Genomic DNA, 22,711 nt, shown 5'->3' on the forward strand with positions numbered 1-22,711 from the left:
ACTGGAGCAGGAGCATCACCCCATTTTAGAGGACGAAAGCTGTCAGATCAGCTCATCCTGCCTCTTGGATCTGCACACTGAGGCACACCGAAGCAAGCAACTTGCTGGAGGCCACATGCTGAAGTGCTGAAGGAAGCCAGGAGTCCTATTTTTTGCCACATATTCAGAGTAATTTAAATGTCAAGGTTGAAGCAAGGACATGAACAGTCCTTGCTTTGTTATAAAAATCAATATATCAATCAATGAATCCAATTACAACCTCCCAATCTTATCAATAGATCATTGTCCACCTCCCCAAAGTACAGTGCAAGAAAGACTCTTCTGGTCCATTTACAGGTTGCAATATCTTAACTGTTTTCTCTCAAGTTAGGCTGGCAGATGTGCCACACAACAATACCAAACAAGTCACAGAGTTGCTTTCTTCCAGCACTGAATGAGGAGCTTCATTAACTCATGCAAAACAATGGCTTCCTTGTATCCTAGAGACTCTTCTCCCTTCTACCCAGCTTCCCACTGCCACTGGAGCCACATTTCAAGGCAGTGAGATTCTTAAGAAAAACACCAGAAAAGCAGAACAGTGGGAAGAAAAACTGTGGTGCTGACGGTTCATTCAGATTGAAGAGCTGATTAAGACACTGTTGCAGTCCTGAGATGAACAGGTTGGCACTGTGGGTCTGGGCTACTGTTAAGTTGCTTGTATTCGGGAGCTACCAAAACAGGAGCCAGAGTTCCTTTAGGATTCACACATAGTTTCTCACTCTGTCCTAAAACCAGCTCTAGCACAGAGTCTGCAGCACCTTGCGGGAAGGAGTTCAGAGCAAAGGCAGCGCTGCAAAACAGGCATTCCCAGAGCCTATTTATGTCTATTGTGTGACTTCTTCAGGCTTACATAGCAGCAGCAAGTGTTAAATGTCATGGAAGCATCACACAAATGTTGTTTCATTGGACATATAATACACAGCTTTGCCTCAGCTCTACATTTATCCCAGGTTTCAGTCCAGGTTTGGATTAGCCAGCAGTCCCTGAGTTAGTAGAGCCTACCCGCTGAAGAGCAATAGTTCAGGAGAAGAACTGAGCCAGGCCTGACAGCCACAGTCTGCACAATGCTTGGCAGGGAAAAAGGAAGCAATTTTTGGCTTTTCTTTGGAACAGGATATAGCTTTTGCATATCTTTGCGATCCTACATGTGCATCGCATATCCCAGGGGCTCCCCACTTCTGTAATACTTAGCATTCAAAATGCTTTATAGACTTTATGGTGTTTGACCTCCTAAGGATGTATTATGCATTTTTACAGAAGGTAAGGCCAAGACATACTAAAATGATGTGCCTGAGGTCATATAAAAAGCATTTGACAGAGGAGAATAATTTCCTTCAACTCCAATTCACATGTTTTTCCTAATACCGGTACCCACTTTGCTCATATGTTTCTACTATCCTTTTGCAAGGGGCATTGTATCTCACTGCATGAAAGCCATGTCTTTTACACAAGTCTTGCCCCCAAAACACATAGGTATAGTTACTGTCACATCTACCCTAAGCCATGATAATCCATGGCCAGAGAGCAGGACCACAAAATGCAGTTATCAAGTCCTTGCAGCTTTTATGCAAGCAAAGAAACAGAGTTAACAACTGTTTTCTGGTTCTGGCTCTAAGCCAGGAACAGAGTACAGGATACACCTCCTCAGATGAGACCACTCATCCAATATCTACTCGTTCTCCAGAAGCAACTAATGCCACTTCCCATCCACTCTTACATAAACATGTCTCCAGAGAATTATACACCAGGTATGTTGTATGTAAGCCTTGCAGACAAACTTTTAGCCTTCACGAACTTCACATCACATCTGCTTTCTGTCGGTACCCAAATTATAGGTCACTAGATCCTCCAGATTTCTCAGTAACTCAGCATAACAACTGAAAAACTGAGGTGCAGATGGCCTTTCCCTTCACCACAGAAGTTGCTGACCAAAAAAAAAGTATTTCCCCGCCAGGGTGTTAGCTGTGTTCACCTAACATCAGCATCTTTCACAGAAGCATGCTCCTATTTCGACAGCAAAAATGAAGAGCGCAGGCTGTGATGAACAAAATTGCTAACACTGTCACCTGGGTACTGATGGAAAATATAAAATTCAACAGAGGCCTGAGACAGACCCTAGTCTTAATCCTTCATTTCCAACCTCCTATAGGTTCACTAGGCACTACGCTTACTGTCTTCATCCCAAGAGGCACCTCTGTGGCTGGTGAATGGGAGATTGGGAGGCAGGATCAAAATCAGTGAGTGAATCCCTACCCTCACCATCTCTCCCCCTCCACACTGTGGCTGCTGTTGGCGATGGATGCAGATGAGATGCTAAGGAGTCACCATCCTGACCCGCACCTTTACCTTTGAAGCCGCCATGACAGCTGCCGTGGCTGCGACGTTCAGCCCCCGCTTCCCAAAGTGTACAAGGGCATCGTAGCTCCGGTCTTTTGCCTGGACGAGGCAGTCATCGATCTCCTGTCACAGCAGACAACAAAACAAACAAACAACAAACAAAAAAGCACAAGAAGGACAAGTTCAGAGTGCTCCCAGCCTCAAACTCTTGGCAGGGCCAGGTCATCTTCTATGGAGGCAGACATCCTCCATTTCCTCCACCTCGGCTGGAGAGAAGTTCACAGCCAACGTTTGCAAAGAGGAAAGATTTGCAGGGGAGCAGTAACTCCCATTGCAGGCTTTGGGAACTCTTTATTTTGCGAATGGAAGATTGGGACCCAAAGTCGGGATACACTTGCACAGTGCAACCACCACCAACAGGTCCTGGAAGCAAGACAGACACATCCACCCAGGCAGAATGGACCAGGACGTGTCAGGAGCCATTTGCAATCTATGTACTCTAAAGACAAACTGGATTGCCCCATAGTTAAAAAGAATCATATTATGACACTGGGCAGCTGCAGCTGTACTGCCCTGGGTCCAGGACTGGTGGTCTCAGAAGTATCTGAGATATCTCTGCACATCACTGCAGTGTCTGGCTTCAACATGCCCATGGAATTGGTAGGTCCAGAGCTTCTGGACTTTGATGCTGCTCAATATACAGTGAAATGGTTATAAAAGTTCCTGCCCTCACCCTCCCTCCCTCAAGACACAGAGGTCTGCATGATAATGGATGACAATGACTTCTAGTACTCAGCTACCAGATGTGCTGGGTTAGTAGGGACTGGAGGCTGCAAGAAGCTGCTGGCTGTTAGTGATTCCCTCCCTCTTCCTAGTAGATAAGAGGTGGCAACCCAAAATGCACAAGCACTACTTGTGAGAAGTGTAAGCAGAAGTTCCCAGGAAGCAGAGAGACAGGGGACTGATCCCCACTGTCCTTCTTGGACAGGACTGAGATATAACTGTTCATGCACTGCCTGTGGCTAAACAGATCCTTCACTTCCACTGTTGCCAATGAGGGAAACAGTTATTCACTTCTCAGTAGTTTGCACGTTGATATGTGACTGATAGCTATTCTTGGCCCATGTATCCACATGAGCCAAATAGATCTGCCTGACAATGTCCCATTCACAGCCACAGGAATCTCCTAGGCAGGCAAATGATCCAAGCTGTAATGTCCCTGCCCAAAATTAGCATCATGAATTTGAGCAAGACATTTCTCAACCCAGGACCTCAACATGCTACATGCCTTACTTCAGCATGCTATATGTCTCCCAGCCAGGCAAGTGCTTGCTAAGCCCCTTTCAGACAGGCTTGGCTATTTGTCTCATTGCTGCACAACATCTTAGGCAGAGCTGGGAACAAAGTTAAGGACCCCCAGCTGCCAGACCCTGTTTCTCTAATGGTTGTATCCAGCCACAACATAGCACTCCAGCTATATTCAGTCAGTACGTGCAAAGCAGCTCAGGAGGTATTTTTATCCCCCTCCCTCCCAACTTCTCAAGTGCACAAAGATGAGTTAATATGTGTGAGTGTGCTGAACAGATGACAGTGTTTAAAAAAACACAACAATCACAAAGAACAAAAACACCAACCAAAAGGAGATGATCAAATGATAGAGGAAGAGAATCAGCAACTCCCAGTCCTTCAATGAAAATGAGTGATAGGGAGACTGAGTAAACACACTGTAGATCTGCTCCACCCAGAGAGGACCTGGGCACCTGTGATTACCTTTTCTTTTGAAGACAGCGTTGGATGAACAAATTTCCTGTACAGGAGGCTGGAGCCTTTTGTGTATGGAGACAGCAGCCAAGCTACAAAAGCTATTTTGAGTTCATAGTAGAATGGAAACCTAGAAGAAAAAGATCTGTTAATGTCTGCTCCCAATTTAACCACTGCCCTTAATTAGAGATGCTCAGCACAGGAAGGGACTGACCAGTCTTGCCTAGGGGAGCTTTTGCTAACCAAAGAATCGAAAGACCTAAACACATTCACTCACCTTTGCACACATCTCAACTAGGCATGTGGGTAAATCTTTACTAGAGTATCAGGGCCATTATTTAATGGTCTGGAAGAGACTCTGCTGTGTGATAAGAGGAGCTTTCTACATGCAAAGGGCACAGATGCTGCTTTCATAGCATCCCTACTCATTATGAGACAACAAAGAGCAAACCACCAAATCAGTATTTCATTGATATGCACCTTTCATGCCTCTGCCTTTCTGCTTTTAAGATAACACTTAGCTGACTGAAACTGAGATACAAGAACCTTTGTTGTCCAAGCAACACACAACATAAAGATGTGGATCCACACTGTGGCTTTCAGGTAGCACTCCAAAATATTCAGGACACTAACTAAGAACAGGACATGCTTTAGCTGTAACAACAAGCTAGAGACTTCTCAAGATTAGGTTATCCAGACTCTCTTCTGGAGGACAAAGCCTAGAGCTCAAGGCTGGCCAGCTAGCAGCAACCTCACGCGGGCAGGCACGTTGCTGCCAGCAGTGTAATGAACCAATGCTACCCTTTGTAGACAGGGGCAAGCCAGAGCAGCACAGAGACCCTGTGATGGCTGTGCACCATCCCAGCTGGACCCAGACAGATTCCTGCTGTGCTAGCACAGTACTGTCACTGAGCCAGCTGGACCGTACAGCATCCAGGACTGACCCAATGGACCTCTGCAATGCTCTACTCTGAGCATGGATTTGCCAGGCTGGTCTTCCACCTCACTGAGGATCTCTACAGCATACTTGATTTCACAGGCTGGACAAGCCCTCTGTCATTCCTCCCAAGAGATTCACATAATACATCCTCCAAAAAAACAAAGCTCCAGATGAACACAGTGGAGGTAGATCTGCATGCAAATTAGATAGAGAGACAATAACGTCTTTTATCTCCTTTTCAACAGATCTGACATGTTGCCAAGTACTCCCTGACTCCCTTTGTCTGGAGGACTCACTAGAGGCATGCAGTGCTACACAGGAACAGGCTTTAGGTGACGGCCATGCACTATGGTTAAATCTTCATCCTGAAGTCTACTAATCCCACTGGTTTCCACTAGAAAGGTCTTACTAAAAAGTGCAACCAAGCAACAAACATTTCCAAACTTGAGCATCCAAATTTAAGGAATTGAATCTGATAATTGGGCATTTATGTGCTCTTGTCCTGACAGAGGTCACCAGGAATCCTTCCACTGGCACCAGAGAGCCCCCATCAGTATGGGCTGTCACTGTCCTCCATCAAATCGTAAACGCAGCCTAACCAGGAACGGGCCTGGCAAAACATCCCAGGAACAACCACCCAGGCAGCAACCTACAAACAAATTTCTGTGCTGCAGGGCTGTTTCTGCCTGATCCCTAGGGTCTGTGTATTTACTGTAGGACACAGCTAGGTAAGTCTAGAACTATGCCTGCAGCAAAAGCTACTGTTGTTTACATGACAATCTCTGCAAGCACCTGACTTGGAAATCAGCTGTGCGTCTCTCTGACATGCAGGGGACTGAGACTCCTGTAATGATTTCTCACTAATGAGATACCACTAAGCAGTTCCATCCTCTTTCTTGCTTTTCCTAAGACAGCACTGAAAAAGGAAGCATGGCTCCTCCAGGCAAAACACCTCTATGCACCTGAAGCTGCTAAGCCTGTGTTCAGGAGGCAGTGCAACTTTATGCCCCTTTTTTCCCCTTGTAAACATTTCGATTTTCTTTCCATCTCATGTCAAAGACCCTCTCCCATCTGGTGCTCACCAGCAAAGAAAGATATCCGTGAATGTCTCTGCTGTCGTGAAGAGCGCGAATATGATCCAGTACATCATCCATTTGACCTGGTAAACAAAAACAGTAGCCGGGTCATTTTTCCCCAGGGGCCTCAAACTATCTCTTGCAGGCACAAGCACACAGAATAACTCTCTCAGAAAAAAGGGTTCTTTCCCCCACCCTGTGTATTTAACAATTACTATGGACTTGAAGATCCCAGAACTCCCCCCACCTCAGCACGTAACACATGTCAGATTTCCACACAAGCCCTTCGGAAGGAAGATTGTGGCCTTTAGGACTGGTCTCATGGAAAGAAGAACAGCCTGACTGTCCCTAGAGGAAACTCCACTGGCCAACGGAGGACCGCAGCCCTATCACAGGGCATTAAAAATATCATTTGGCTCATCTTAATAGCAAAGGTTAATACTAGGGTGTTGGCCAAACTGCAATTAAGACAAAATGTAATTACTCTACGTAATATCTACAGACAGGGGAAACCAGCCAGGAAGAGATAAAGAAGTAACTGCCCATTCCGTGATCCAGGGCTCGCAAGCACAATCAACTCACCACAACTTACTGAATTAGCGTGCATCAGTTGAGTGACGGTGCCTCCTCACGTCCACACCCTGAGCCCATTGCAGTGACAAGGGCAAGTCTGTTAGCTTAAATCCCTTACCTAGGGCTTAGGTGAGAGCATTTTACCTCATATTGGTAGTGAAAGCATGTGCTGTCACTGTGTTCAACTATGGTAACTCCAGTGTGGGGTGGACTGCTTGTTGGGTGATTCATGGATGGTCTCCTTTGTGGTGATAGTGACAGACACAGAAAGAGTCTTTGGGGACTGTGACTTGGGCAGGGAAACTGTAGTATCTCACGTAATTCAGGAATCTGGGGATTTTTGTGACTGAGCACTAATTGGCATTTAAAAGCACAGCTAAACTATTCTGATGTACACAGTATTGGTTCTTCTTGGGCTGGAAAGAAACAACGTATTTTGTCACATGCCATTAGCACTTTCAGTGATTTTTATCAAGTGATGTGGTACTCCTCTTCTGTGGCACTGTCACCACAGAAACGATGTAAGGAATAATTTCCAAGTACTGGAGATGAGAGAGAAACCTTTTATTGCCCCTCAATATTTTTTTTCCACTGTAAAATTGTAAAACCACTGTAAGATTGTAAAGGTTCAAACAGCTTTAAGAACCTGTCTCTCCAAAGGAAAAGAGATGGTAAGACAAGAGTTGTTAATTTAACTGAAAATTGTTGTCTAATTAGCTGTATTTGAAAATGGAGATCCTTAGGCAGCTTTGCTGGAATGTTAGAAAGCTTAAGGAAGTAAAATTCATGAAAAGTCACGAAAATCCATGAATTAGAGAATTGGACTGTGTTACCTAAGGCTGGGATAATTGTAAGAGAATAAGGGAAGGCTTGAAAGAAGGCAGTACAAGAGGGATACCTACACCAGGTGCTGCTCTGGGGAAGGGGGGATGGAGGTGGCAATAAATCTGGATCTCACCAGCTCTGAAATGGCTTGCTCCATCTTCTCCCCGATGCAGTGGGGTCAGTACCTGTAGTCCCTCTCCACCTTCCTGCAGGTACTGAAAATATTCCCTGAGCACCTGTCACCCAGCTATATAACTGCTCCCCTGGGATTTATATGTATATTTATATTTAGTGTTACATCAGTAGAATGGCACTGCCAAATGCCTGAGAGCATTGTCTTCCCAGGGCAGCTTCTGCCAGACTTTTTACATAACTGTGACTCCCTCAAAGCCTCACTGCCAGCATGGTTCTGTCAGTTGAGACACTCCTGCCAGCAAAACTTTTAAACACAAACCAAGACCTGGTGTGGATGGGCTTGCATCAGCCTGAAACACCATTTATCAAAATGACTATTACCAAGCAACATAAAAATAAACTATAATGATATAAGTTTTTACTAGTACATCAAGGGTTTGTACTATGTCAGTGTAAATAACTTTTTTTTTTTTTTTTTAAATCAGACCCCTAACGGACATATTGCCACCACTTCTGTGTTAAACAATTTTAAGTGCAGACCAGGTCTTAGATCAGCTGTTCCCACATTTGGGTCATGACCCTATGTGTCTGATGTGAGTTCCTCTTTTGCAATTGAATTTCCAACAGGAACTGGACCCTTCAACAAAGTATTTTCCAGAACAGGACTATGGAAATGTTAAGTATCAGTGGGAGACACTGCTTGGGGATGCTAGCGCACGTCTTCAGCATTTCCAAGCAAAGGGTGTACAAACCTTCAGAAGCACAGCTGTGCAAGGGCTGCAGGGACATTTTGCCTTAAGTATCTGATGTGTTCTGTAACACTTAATGATTCTCAAAATATCCAAAAACATTATTTGAAGAAGGGGACTGATAGAAAGGAAAAATCTCAGCAGCCACAGTGAGTCCCAGTTTAAGCCTGTGTTGTGGTTTCAGGACAGCCTGCACTAAGGACTTAATGGGATATCCATCCATGCTGTTACCCAGAGGAGAAAATGAGCTTGTTATCCCTGGGATCTTGAGAAGATTGAAGATTCAAGGTCTGGAGGCTGAGCCAGGTTCAGTGAAGTTAACAGGGCTCAGGTTGTGAAGGGCACTACAAATCCTACAGGACCCCAACAGCATCTAAGTGATTTTGATTCTCCCATATTTCACTTTCCCTGATGGCTCATGTGCCTTTAGAAACTAGGGCCCAGGGAAGATTTTTCAGCAAAAAGGACAAGACAGCACACCCAGTTGCCAGACCTGCCTGTAAATAGGTCGCTCCACAAGGAAGGATGTTTCTATCTGAGGATTCAGCCATATGTGCTTCGAGTTGCCTCCTCTGATCCTTGTTTTGAATGAGCAGTTAAAGCTTCAAGGCTTTTTGAAAAGGCTTTGATTTATGCTGCTCTTCAGAAACAAAGGGAAACACGCAAAGCTCTGGATGCCAAACACCTTTTAAGTCGGCCATATATAGCTCGCACCACCAGAGAAATAGCATACATTTGTCAAAGAGCATATCAATTTGCAGAGGAGCAAGAAGCACAAACCCAAGTCTCCCTGTTTGAGACTTGTGCCTAGCAATCAGCCAGTCCACCTTCAGGCCAGTCTTCCCCTTGCACTGGTTTACGAGCTTTCCCAGAATACAGGCAACACCTTTACAACATGGTAAGGCACAATCTTAGAAAACAAACCCTGCAGCACAGCCACAAACCTCATTACTCACATATTCTTTGATGTCCTTTGATTTCACGGCTTTGTAAGAATAATATGCGGGGTAAAGAGTGCCAAATATAAGCCTGGAAAAAAACAAACAACAAATGGATTAAATTGATTTCCTGTCTCAGAGAAAGATTTTTTTTTTTCCTGTCCGTTAAATGTGTTCCTTGCACTAGTAAAAAGCAATAGGATTTGATTTAAGCTTGAATGCACTAAGTACAGTACAGGAGTGATTTTACATCACTGAATTCAGAGAATGCCAGTGACATGAATGAAGAGCAGGGATTCAGGTTGACTTTTCTTTTGCAATGGTTTCCATAGCTGTAACTTATGAGTTACACACAAAACAAACCAAACCAAACAAACAAACAAAAAACAAAAAAGGCCACTGCACTTTTAAAAGGAAATTAAAAACCTGATTTCAAAATAATATACTGTGACACCAGGAATATAGGAGTATTGCTTTCAGAGGCAGGACAAAATGAGAATCATTTGTGTAAAATCCCTTCCATCTCTGTTCAATACTCTGAAAAGCCAGCAGAGGATAAAGCAGCATCCAAGTTCTACTGGCGCAAGGGTTTGAATACTAGGACCTTATCCTACATTAAATCTGCTAAAGGGAAGAGCCCTGCGCTGTTTGGTAAAGTCGATTTGGGCTCATCAAAGGAGGAGGAATTTGCCCACCAAGATATGCCAACAGGATTAGGCGTAAAAATCCCAGCTCTACTGTTCTTTCAGACAGTTTCCTTTCATTTTGAAGTCTGAAAGGGATGCTGTCAGCTTCAAGATTTCATGTGAGAAAGAAATAAGGAACTGCAAGTTAAAAATAGCACTACTGAGAAAAAAAACTTTGAGAATTTTTTATACTAACTCCTCTCTGCATCACTGCCTAGCTGCTTATTCACTTCGATTATTCTGGACATAAGCATAGGCTTGTCAAAACCACTTTGCCCTGCCCAGGTTTCAGACAGTTTTATTCAATGCAGTAGGATGATGCTGCAAAGTCTGAATTTAATAGATTGCAGGGGAATGTTTATTGGCTTGCAACTACCCCTCTTTCCACTGGAGCTTTTGCTTTAAATTCACACAGTTGTTTCTGCTGCTTTTGGGAATGGAAATGATCAATATTTCAATCCCTAACTGTGGAGCCACATAGACCTGCAGTCGTCTTTTCCATCCTGCCAGTAGCAATTGTGTGCTGTGGGACTCATAGACTCAGTGGAGTCCATTACGTGTATAAGACATTAAAAATTAACACTCAGGGATATGGTGTACCATCATACTTCCCGTAGCTCAAGAAGATATTTGTGAAAGAATGGGGTGAGGCAGCACACATCTTGATTTCCAAAGCAGTGACTGAAGACAATTTGCCTGCTATTCATCATGCTTACTGTAGCATAGCTTAGCAAAACCTGAAGCACAATGCAGACTTCTGAAAAGCAGGTACTGAGTGAGGAGATTCAGTATTTTACAGAGGCTTCACACTGGCTTCAAAAAGCTTTGCTGGAAACACTCAGCTCTGAACCTATTTCACCCACAGGGGCTGTGCTATATGCAGGGATTAGATACAAATGCTCAGAAAGATTCTGGGAAACAAAATGCATTTTTGCCCCTTGCAGTATCTTAAAAAACAGCAACACCAGCTAACGCAAGGAAGAACACACAGACAATAGCTTGATCCTGTTCTCACTGAAGCTAATAACAAATATTCCCTCTGAGTTCTATGGTAGCAGGACCTAATCCAGAGAATTTTGACCTCACGAAAGGAAGAAAGCTCCACAATATTCAGAAACTAACAGCCAAGCACATGAATAACATTTCTGGCTCTACTTATAAGAAGTACCGCATTTCTGTCCTTCCTTCTTGGCCCAGGGTTGGCTGCTACCTAACGCTTTTATTTCCTGCAAATAATCACTGAATGACTGATATTCGTTTCCTCAGTTTGCGTGTAACTGGAAGCAAACAGTTTACAGGATCACTAGAAAAGAATTAGTTGCAGACAATAAACACTTGAAAAAAATTCCTGTGACAGAAGGAAACTGTGCAATACTTTTGCATACGCAGAGCAAGAGACAGTTAATAGGTGATGCGCTCTCCCTAAACTGGAGATTGAGAGTTTCACTGATTTGCCTTGTAATGTGTTGTGTACATATATGGACATTTATTACTGCTATGGTTTACCCGACTGAAAACTGTTTTAAGGAATGTTGGATCACAGTCTTGTCATTGCTGTAGCTTACTATGTGGCTTGGAGTCACCTAACCTCTGGGTACACCATACAAACAGAAGCTAAAAGACATTCGGGCATTTCTGTAAAGCACGTTCAGGAGGTAAATCTCTCGCTTTGGAGACAAATATCTGCACATAGGCATATTCCAGTCTTCACTGGGCTTTGGATCAAGCTTGAATACAATTGATTTAATTCAAACACACACATCAATCCTCTATCTCTTCCCTTAGTTCCTCTCCCCTGCTGTAGACAATACTTCTCTCTTCACCCTCATCCAAGCTTCCTGTATAATTAAAGTTATCATTGATTCCTGCCTTCCTTCATCCCCATGCTCAGACTGTTGCCAGATCGCTCATTCTGCAGACTATACACAAAACCAAGGCTGATTCTTTGTCCCTCTGCCCAAGCCACTAAGTCATTCCTTGCCCAAGCCTCACTTCTAGCCTCCCTTGTGTGCTTTACGGATCTCTACCCTGCCTGGATGCACCAGTGTTTAAACCTCTACCCCCTGCCTCTTAAACACACATGCACTCAGAGGTTACCCTTGCCTACCAAGCTGAAGTAATATTCTTATCCTTGCCTTCCAGGGCCTGAAAAATGTTGTTGCTCCTACCTACTGTTCATTGGGTCTTTTATCACCTCAGTCCCTTCTCTTGTTTAATGACTGTAGTGCCACCAGCTTCTTACTCTGCTGTTCCTTGTATGTCTTCTCCCACACCCTGGAGCTCCTGTGCTCCTTGCTCCTCCATTGCATATCAGCCCATTACACCTAAAACAAGCTGTTCCCTGACAGTTAACCTGACAGCCCACAGTTTGAGACGTAGCAGCCCAAGCCACACAAATTCCAACCACGCCATTCCCCAGTTCCTCCTCATCTCTCTAATCATCTTCTGCAACACTCCAGTTCTACCTGATGATCTCTGAACCATACCCACAGGACCTTCAGCTTTCCTCACATATCACCAAAATCACAGTACAGACCCTCAGTTCCCTCCTACAACTACCAGCTGACCTGGGAACGACATGTGCTATGACTCCTTCCGTGGTACATGCACTGACTGCTTGACTGGTGCCTGCCAGCTGGCAAGCCAATTAACAACCTACCTATGGAGTTAACACTGCAGCTTTTACCTCCTGACAGGCACTGCTATGAGACAATCTCCTATCCAGCAGCTAATTCTTACAAATAATGTAGAAACTTAATATTTGAGACCTCTCGGACCCATCTATTTTGGCCACAATCATTTTGCAGATCCCAAAGTTAGCAGCAGTGGAAAAACAGATTGTTTAAGCCTCATTTCCTTAGGAAACCAGGCTACAAATACAGAGTCAATCCACTCCCCACCCATTTCCATCTTTCAAAGCTCCTTTGAATAGCTATGTACCCTGGAAAGCCTTGGCTCTTCTACCCTCTGTGCAAAAGCAGAAGCAGACATCCTGATCAGCAAACCAGGGACTCCTAGAGCTTCATGTAGTAGCTGCTACATTTAAAACTACTGAGATGTGTTCCTACAGTCTCGGCTAAAACAAACGCATACCCTCAGGGTATAGGGAAAGGCAAGGAAGTAGTGACTGTCCTGGTTTCGGCTGGGATAGAGTTAATCTTCTTTCTAGTAGCTGGTATAGTGTTATGTCTTGGACTCAGTATGAAAAGAACGCTGGGAACACACTGATGTTTTCAGTTGTTGCTAAGTAGTGTTTAGACTAAGTCAAGGGTTTTTCAGCTTCTCATGCCCAGCCAGCAAGAAGGCTGGAGGGGCACAAGGAGTTGGGAGGGGACGCAGTCAGGACAGCTGACCCAGACTGGCCAAAGGGATATTCCATACCATGTGATGTCATGTCTAGTATATAAACTGGGGGGAGTTGGCCTGGGGGGGTGGGGATCGCTGCTTGGGAACTAACTGGGCGTCAGTTGGCAAGTGGTGAGCAATTGCACTGGGCATCACTTGTTTTGTATATTCCAATTCTTTTAGTATTATTGTTATTTTATTGTTATTATCATCATTATTAGTTTCTTCCTTTCTGTTCTATGAACTGTTCTTATCTCAACCTATGAGTTTTACCTTTTTCCTTCTGATTCTCTCCCCCATCCCACTGGGTAGCGGGGAGTGAGCGAGCGGCTGCATGGTACTTAGTTGCTGGTTGGGGTTAAACCACAACAGTGACATTCATCAGTGAGTTAGGAAAAGCTCACTTGCAGCACTAAACAAATAACCACAACAGTCTAACAATTCTTACACTGCTCCATGCTGGAGGTCTACATCAATTACAATTGCCTTGAAAAAGGAGAAAACAGCAGCTGTGAAGAAATCACTGAAGAGTCAACTAATTGTGCAACAGGAGGCAAAAATCTAAGTAAAAGGTTAGTCTGCCTAAAGAATAGGACAAGGATTAATGCTGAAAATCTTATAATCCTATTAGGCACATCAGCAGCAGCAATCCCCAATCTGGACCGCTACGTGCGCTTCCGCTCATTCTTTGTCAGAAGGGACATGGCAGAGGCAGAAGGGGAAAGGAGAAGGGCAACGAAAGCGTGTGGAAGCGCACTGGGGAACATCTATAGGAGCAACTGTAAATGCTGCCGTTGTTTCTTCTGAGCAGAGGCAAATAACTGAGGTTATTCACTCCTACTCCTGATCCAGTGTAAGGGGATGTTCAACTGAACCAGGAGAACAAAGTCAAAAAGGAGGGGAGAAACCCTCACCAGGAGTTAATCCATGGAACTGAATAACTGTATTTGTATAGTTATATTATGTAGGATTTGGGGTTTGGTTTTGGTTTTCATTATTCAAGTTTACAACTAAATGAGACAGGAAAGGACTAAATTTCCCATATTGTGGGGTTTCCTGATTATCAGGGGAATATCAGGGGAATGAGCTGCTTTAAAGCAATTGAACTGTTAGCTCCTCTTTAGCAATCTGTCATATTGTGGGGGAGCAGCTGCACCACCAACAAACCTCCTTCTGTCTCCACTTACCAGCACAGCCACAGCCAGCCCTGGCTATTATATCCTTCTATTCCTTCTCAGGATCTGCTAGCGCAGTGATCTGACCATCACAGAGCACAGGCTAACCCAGATGTGACAATATTCCTAATAGCATCTAGGTTATAGCCTGGGGATCGATCAAAGCTGCTACCAGGACCTGGGAGGGCCCCACATGACATCTTGAGTTCTGGTGATTTGGTCATGCTATTTTCCTCATGAGGGACCTGATCCTACAGCCATTTACCTGTAAAATTAACTCTCACGTTCCAGTATAGCAGCCACTGAAAAAAATGGAAAGACTCTCAGTGATTCTTAGGAGTACTGGCCAGGACTCAGGCTACTTCCAGAAATGCCTGCCTATCCATTCTCTTGAGTATAGTATTTTTAACCACACAGGTACTTTCTGGATGGTAACTTACTGTTACAAATATACCAGCACATTGCTGTCCACATCCCAAGCCATCCAATTTTTGCTCATCTAGTTACCATGCCACCAGCGGTGTTTGGGCTGCCCAAACATTTAGAACATTGTACTACTACAACACAAATAGAACAGCCCTTATTTTGCCCATAACTAACTAATGTTTCCATATCATCAGCACACAGCAGCCAAGATGGCAAACTTCTTCTCAAACACAGGGATGGACACATTTAGGAATCACTGAAATATTTCCTATTTTCTCAATATGTTCACTGGCTAGTGCGTGCTTCTTACGCGCAGAGCAGCAGCTGAGCTGTCACCACGCCAGCATTCCTCGCTGAAACCACCATGAAGGGTGCCAGTAGGTTTGCATTCCTTATTATCAGTCCTAATTAATGTTCACACAGTGCCACAGGTTAAAAATAAACAGCACTGTCTTTGTACCAAAGGTTCCCAGTTTAATCCAACAGCTGGAGATGTGAAAATAAGCAGTGCACAAGGTCAGGGAAAGGGTTAATGCAAGCCCCTTCACAGGCCAAATGCCTGATATCCAAGAATTGGCTGCGGTGGAGGAAGCACCAGCTGCAGAGGAGGCTCCAGGCTGGTATTCCCCGGAGATGGCTCCTGCAGATCCTTTGTGGTCATTTTGCAGCAGAATAGGTCCTGCACAGCGGCTCCAGGGCAGTCAGGAACTTTCCTCTTCACCCTCAGGGTGACAGCTGATGCCATCCCCACCCCGGGGCCCCAGGAGATGCGGCTACCCAGACATGCCAGCCTGATGCCCCGATACACTCTGAGAATACCAAAGGCACGCAGTGCCTCAGTTACAAAAACATCCCCCAAGGAAAGCACTGGGCTCTGGCACCCCCGAGACAGATCAGGCTCACTTCCAACTCCATTTGCAACTCGAATCAAACAGCCTTGCAGGGTTGGTGCAGTGCTGCCGAGGACAACCATGCAGCTATGCCCGTGTCACTCGGCCGGTCATGCACTGCCTCCACAGGTATTTATCAAGGTGTAAAGCTCCACTTGAACAGTCACCCAGCATGTCCCTCTGCTTTAGGAAACACTCCTCCTCAACTCCTCGGTGGGTGACCCACTTAGCAATTCTGAGCTGCTGAGACCTTGCCCTCGTGAGCACTCTGAAGCACCCCGCACACCCACAGTGCTGAGGAAACAAAGGGCAGGCCCAGGAGAACTCATTGTCTAACACAAAGATGCTCTGCTTTCCATCCAGATCCACCTCTGACTTCTCAGCCAGGCTACTACAGAAGCAAACTGCAAACTTCATCTTGGTTAACATAACCTAACGGCTGGCGAAACCTAATCTCTCCTTTTGGTGTAACTGCGGGGTAAAGGGACACCCGACTGTCCTTCCAGCAGAAATAGCAAGAGTAAGGGTTGTCCTTGATGTTTCTAATTTAAGCAGTCTTGATCTTCCCAAAGCAGCACATACTCCTCTCCAGTTGACACCACCTTTTTTTTCCCCCCTCAGCCAGGGCACTCCTCACATGGGAGCTGGAAGACAGCCAGGCACAAACAGGTGAAGAGATGTGGCAAGGGGGACGGGTGGAGGAAGTGGCCTTGGCCAGCCTGGAGCTATCATACAACTATTACATTTACTCACATTGAGATCCTACATCCAGACTTGTCTAAAGCAGCTAAACGTGATTTCCTTTTCCCCACTTCTTGTTACAGGCAGAAGACAGAAATGCTAAAATAACAAAAGTACTGATGAAGAGACCTCGTAAAATATTGGGATTGTTGAGATAATACACATGATGACTACTAAAACATGACATTCCTACTAAAACTACCAGCAGTGAAAGGTCTCACAGGGCTGATATTTACACTAACACCCTTGAGTATCATATTTAAAGCCCAACCAAGATTAAGCAGGTACTTCACCCTTACCAGGGTTATTGTTCCAGGCTGTCTTCAAACTCAGGCAGAATCACATCAGTTTACACAGAAGCTAATGCTTCAAAGTTTTCTTTACAGTGCTTCAGAACAGAAAAGGCCTGTGTAGTTGCTATAAAAATACCCCATGGCTCTGCAGCTATTTTAGGAAGCAAATTTACTGCAGGTAGATGGCTTACTAAGCTGGTCTGTTCTACTTCACACTACCTTTAGTGGAGCTGCCTGGCCCAGTGGAGATGGGCTGCTGATGAGCAAGGGGAATTTGTTTGCCCCCGAGGCAATACGTTAAAGGAAGGGTCTTCGTGGAGAGCGTGTAGGGCTGGTGTGGGGTGAGAAGCCACGGGTCGATAGGAATGCTGTGCCTGGCACACGCCACAAGGCTCCCAGCAGCTGCCTACAAGAGATAATATTTCGTGGGCCTCATCCAAGGCATTTGCCCTGTCGCTGCTCCTCCCCTCGGCTCAGCAGGACCGCAGAAGCAAGCAGTCCATGGCACTGAACTTTATCCCAGTGCTGGCACAGCCCACCACTTCATTCAGACCCTTTCGGGGGAGAAGAAATAATTCAAAGTGCGATGCTGAGGGGAATAAAATCTGTGCCTTTTAGAGAAGAAAACAGTCTCTGCTATGTGACCGGGTCAGAGCAGCCTCACTGCTCCAAAAAGGCAGGGCTTAGCATCTGTGTGCCCCTGATGTTTTCCCTATCCAGTAGTGACCGTACAGTTCCTGCTTTGAGAGCCCTGTCTTTTTCCAAGCCAAATAAATGGCAATTTGAAAACTAAATGGTATGTTTTAGATGGGAAGGGCTGCTTTTCCTGACTCTGGAGAGGGGGATGTTTATGTGGAAAAAGGCTTTTTTAGAAGCATTGACATTACATTCCAAAGATGACAGATGGTCTAAAATCTGTATTGTGAGTTAGCCTACAGATTTATGGTAGGCTCATGATACAAAAGGAACAGAGAGAGACATATAACCTAACCAAACTAATTTCTAGGCTAAAAAAGGTATAAAATACAGATTGCACATCAACAAAGCAGCTCTGCATTATTTTCATACAAAACCACAAAAATCATGCTGCAAGTATTATTTTGGAGTTATTTTAACTGATGTTATGTGACTCAACTTTTAGGGAGCGTAAACACGTACAGAAATCCCAATTTAGAGCATAATCCTACACTCTGTGTATCTGAAAACTTAGTGCAGGTTATGGTTTGATGGTGAAAGTCTTCCATAAGTGCTACCACTGTCTGAGGAGGTGGTGAGAAACACAAAAGCTCTTGTTTGTCTATTCCTCACTGAAAGACAGCTTTAGACTTCTAGTGTTGTACTCATGGGACAGAAAACAGGAATAAAAAATTAAATGAAACTATAACTCATCCAAATCAATTGCAACATGATCTCCTTAAAGTAATGTTACTTTGGCTTTCCAGGGACAGAATATTACTAGAACTGTTTAACTAAGTGCAAGGAATATTTTAGCTGACCAGTGTAATTCAAAAATCAAACCAAAAGACCTCTTTGGCCCAAATATTCAGCGAAAACCATGAAAAACGTTGACTTCCCATGGGTTACCAATGGTTCAATCCACTGAAACAAATCAAGCAGTCCCAAGGCTGCTCTGAGTAGCACCAGGTAACAGAGATCTCCACAGGCTCTTGGAGGAGGATGGAAACGCCAGTTAGATCTCTACACTAGCCAAGGAGAGCAGTTTGGTATAGGCACAGGTATCAGGCACGGTCATGGCCAGCTTGGTGCAAAACAGCCTGAGGAGAACATCTTACTATTGTCTGGACATTTCTATAAATATGCTAGTAAATTAACAATAAACAGCGTAACTCCTTCCATCACTAACTGACCTTAACTTCTTACATCTCTGAGGACTCTAGAACATTAACCAGAAAAAAACTAGAAGACCAAACATTTGGAAGGACCAGCCACATTGAAAACACGTGGGACCCAACTCAGTCATAAGCTCTATGTTTCAGAGCTGGTATCTAACTCCTAGTTAAGTAAAAAACCAACCAAACAACCAAAAAACCTCACACCCACCTTTAAAACATCTCTTCTCATTTTGATAACACATTTCAAAGAAGGATTTCAAAGTGCAGTATAAATATTAGTGACTTCAGTATCAAAGCTGATTGCATTTCCATTGATTTCTGATTATTTCTATTTCATTAGTGTTTTATGTCTATTTTGAATGATAAGGACAGTGAGACCCAACTGAAATTATACAGGAAGCTCACGTCAGAGACATGAACAATACCAAATTTTCAACTCCAGTTTAAAAGCAAGAGTGTAGGAAAACTAAGGCAAGATGATTCTGCAGGTAATTTCAGAATATTCAGACCATCTTAATGCTTTCGTTAGTACGGGTATCAGAATGCCACATGCTATATATAACAGCTGTGACATTGCAGGGAGTTCACGGGCCATGCAAGCCACATTTCTCTTTATGGCCCACAGACACAGACTGGTATTTCTTCTGGGTACTATAACAACATTTTAGGGAGGGGGTAGGCACCTGCTTTTTCACTAGGACCTGCATAATGTTTTTAAAGAAGTAAAGAAAGGAAAATGAGACACTGTCATACAGCTTGAAAAAGATAGACTTCTAGTCTTTTCTCATATGCATTTGACAAGGATTTCTAGTGTGAATTTAATAGAGTTCCTTCCTCCAGGGTCTTTTCTCATTTCATTCATTCTTTTTAATCCCTCCATTTTATATGGTTAATAACAGCATCTTAATGAAATGCATGGTACAAATGAGATAAACAAGGAGGGAGAGATCTCCAGCTGGAGCTAAACTGATACAGACCAGCCTCCAGTCTAACCTAGACATAAAGGAGAGGAAATCAGATGGAAATAAGCCTCTGTACTGAAGCCACGGATCACTAATGAATAATCAATCAGGGCTTCTGGCTACACCTCTGCATTCAGCTTCAACTACCAGTAAAATTATTTGTCTCTAATTAAAATAAATTAGAACAAAAATGACCATTTAGTGGTTAATGCTAAATCACAGTCTTAGGGTAAGTGATAAAAACCAGCAGGTAGGGCAGCCTAAATAATATCGTGACCCGGCACCTCTTAGTGCTGTCCCAGGACAGCATCAGCCCCATGGGGGTGACACCCATCACGACGAGTTAATGGGAGAGGCTTTCCAGAACACCTTACAGACTGGGGGTGGTTAGTACCTACAGGGGTATGAGACTCATTATGGAATACACGGGCAGATGGTGGACTAGGGCTCACACGTGAAATGAAAAGCACACCTACGTGACAGTACAGTGGTACCCTGCTTAGTCTTGTTTCACATCTTGTTCCTTCACATGCTAGTCCACAATGGTCAGGATGTAAAATAACTACCGAATCTCCTGAAGTTCTCCTGAAAAACATAGGGGACAGCCAACACTTTGGCTTCCGTGCTACCAAGGAGCTTCATCAATAGTGCTCATTGGAGAGTAAAAGAATGAACTTCTTCCAGGGTTGACTCTGGAGGAACCAGACTCACCCAGCACCTAAGGAGCAGCACCAATCCCCTGCCAGATGTAAACCATCAGCCCATTTTCTCCTGTATCAACAAACACCAGCTTAGGTATTAAAAAAAGCCCATCAACACTAAACCAAACCATTGTAAACATCTTTCTTCCCCACACTCTCCCATCTCAGAAGAGAAAGAGCAAAACCCATGTGACATACCATTTAATGTACTACTGGAAACTGTTCAAGTGAAAGAATGGTGAATGTAATAAAAGAAATAGAAATGTGTCCTTTAGACTAGAATCACAGAGTAATTCAAGTAGGAAGAGATCTCTACAAGTCTTTAATCCAAAACAGGGCCAACTTTGAGTTTACATCAGGTTGCTCCAGGTCCTGTCCTGTCAAATTTTCAGTATGTCCATCTCTGGACCCCTGTTCTTTATATCCAAATAGAATTTCCTTTGCTGCAACTTGTTTCCATTGCCTCTCAACTTTTTGCTGTGCACCTCCACAAAAAGCCTGGCTCTATCTTCTCTGTAACAACCCATCATGTTTTTGAAGACAGCAATAAGATCTCCCCTTTGCCGTCTCCTGTTCAGCCTGCACAAACTCAGCCCACTCACCTCTCCTGGTGCACCATGTGCTCCAGTCCCACCAGGCTAACTGCAATTTGCTGGTGTGCTCCTTATCCTAGGGAGACCCAAATGGGATAAGCTACTCCAGCCAGACACTCTCTCACACTTGTCAAATAGAGGGGAACAATCACTTTCCTCAACCTGCTAGCTAACCCTCTTACTAAACCAATCCTGTATCGAGACCTGGAAGAGAACAGCTCTGCACCCTTCCCTTCATCAGAGGTGCAGAAGAGCCAGGGACCCACTCCCTGAATGATGAAGAAACCTTTCCTTGCTGCTTGGAGAACCTTCTCGCTCAGCCACACCATACCCTTTTCTTCACAAGTGCTGCTGTCCCCAAGGAGCTAAGCTTGGGTCATAGTATGACAATAACAGATGTCACGCTACTGCAGGACTCCAAAAGTGCTCTTTTTAGCTTACTCCGAATGAGATGTTGCAGTAGTACAAACCTCACTTACCTACCTGTAAAACAAAACTTGACTGCTAATGGAAGTATGTGAAGAGTAGTACCACACTGTCTTAATTGTGGGACTTAACACAGAGATTCTCTTGCTCAGCCATTTTTGGTGAGCTAGAAGAACAGCTAGATTTCCCATATCTCTACAGCCACATATTCACAGTGTAAGGCTTTGTGTCATTAACTGTGCAGCATTGCTGTGAAATACAATGGTTTTATGGTAATGCTGTTGCATGATCTATTCTTACATAAAGCCACTAGTAAGGAGGTCATTATCAGCTTATTTACTTCTATGCCAAACACCACAGCCCACGGTACCTATCTGGAGATAAAATGACACATCATTTCCTTTGCTGGAGCTGGGAACCTCGCAGAGAAAGTAAATTACCCATACACATGGCTAATAGTCATGCTATGATAATTTTTAAAAGGATCAGAGGCTGCAATGTCCAGCAAAGCCTTGACTGAGCTAAAACTTATTTAAAGGGCTTCCTTAAATGACAATCTCCACTGCAGTCCCTAAATTCATCCTTTAGAAGTTGAAGAATTGTATTTTCAGGTTAAATGAAGAAAGATTAAATGAAACTGATTCTAAGAAGAGTTATATTCAGCACTTTCAAAGTGTTCACCTATGTTAGTAACAGGACAAATACACACCCCAGGATTCAGGAAGCTTTAATTTCTCTGACCTACTATACTAATTCTAAGAGGCTTTTCACAACTATAACTGAGTACACAGCAGGACCCTAGGCACAGAAATATCAGCACCTCTGTAAGTCTTACCATCCTCAATTAGTCCTCTCCAAGCCTTCGGGAAATAGTTAAGTTCTTATATCCCCATTTTACAGATCGGTTTCTCATAGGCCCAGATGAGTATTCCCCTGGTTGGACATTCATTACGCAGCGCTGACATGCAAAAGCTGCATCTGTTTTGCCTTTAACTTGCTGGGGTTGGGCAGAATATTGTCACTGTTTCTGGCTTGAAGCATACCAGCATACAGTGTGGGTGTACCAATATACTCTCAGGAGGAGATGCAGTTGCATAGCCTCTAAAATTCATGCCATTCCCAGAGTAACACTTGCATGTTGCCCAGAACCACAGCCCAAGTTAAAAATTTCTGACTTACAATTCACTTTGCAGGTGCATGTGGCAGATATAACTCATGCAATCTGCACAGGATTCTAAAATATCTTT

General features: G+C 44.1%; 1 protein-coding gene across 4 annotated transcripts in view; it reads right to left on the bottom strand.

Moving 5' to 3' along the window:
* REEP1 (receptor accessory protein 1) overlaps positions 1–22,711 on the bottom strand; it is a 71,759-nt gene that overhangs the window by 34,406 nt on the left and 14,642 nt on the right. For all 4 annotated transcript variants that reach the window (XM_052780763.1, XM_052780766.1, XM_052780765.1 and 1 more), the window contains exons 2-5: positions 9,392–9,464; positions 6,160–6,236; positions 4,147–4,267; positions 2,386–2,499 (exon numbers count right to left, since the gene is read on the bottom strand). In XM_052780763.1, coding sequence (XP_052636723.1) covers positions 2,386–2,499; positions 4,147–4,267; positions 6,160–6,236; positions 9,392–9,464 — 385 coding nt within the window. The remainder of the gene's footprint in view (positions 1–2,385; positions 2,500–4,146; positions 4,268–6,159; positions 6,237–9,391; positions 9,465–22,711) is intronic.

Source organism: Harpia harpyja, chromosome 2 (genome assembly GCF_026419915.1).
Source record: "Harpia harpyja isolate bHarHar1 chromosome 2, bHarHar1 primary haplotype, whole genome shotgun sequence".
Lineage (NCBI taxonomy): Eukaryota > Metazoa > Chordata > Aves > Accipitriformes > Accipitridae > Harpia > Harpia harpyja.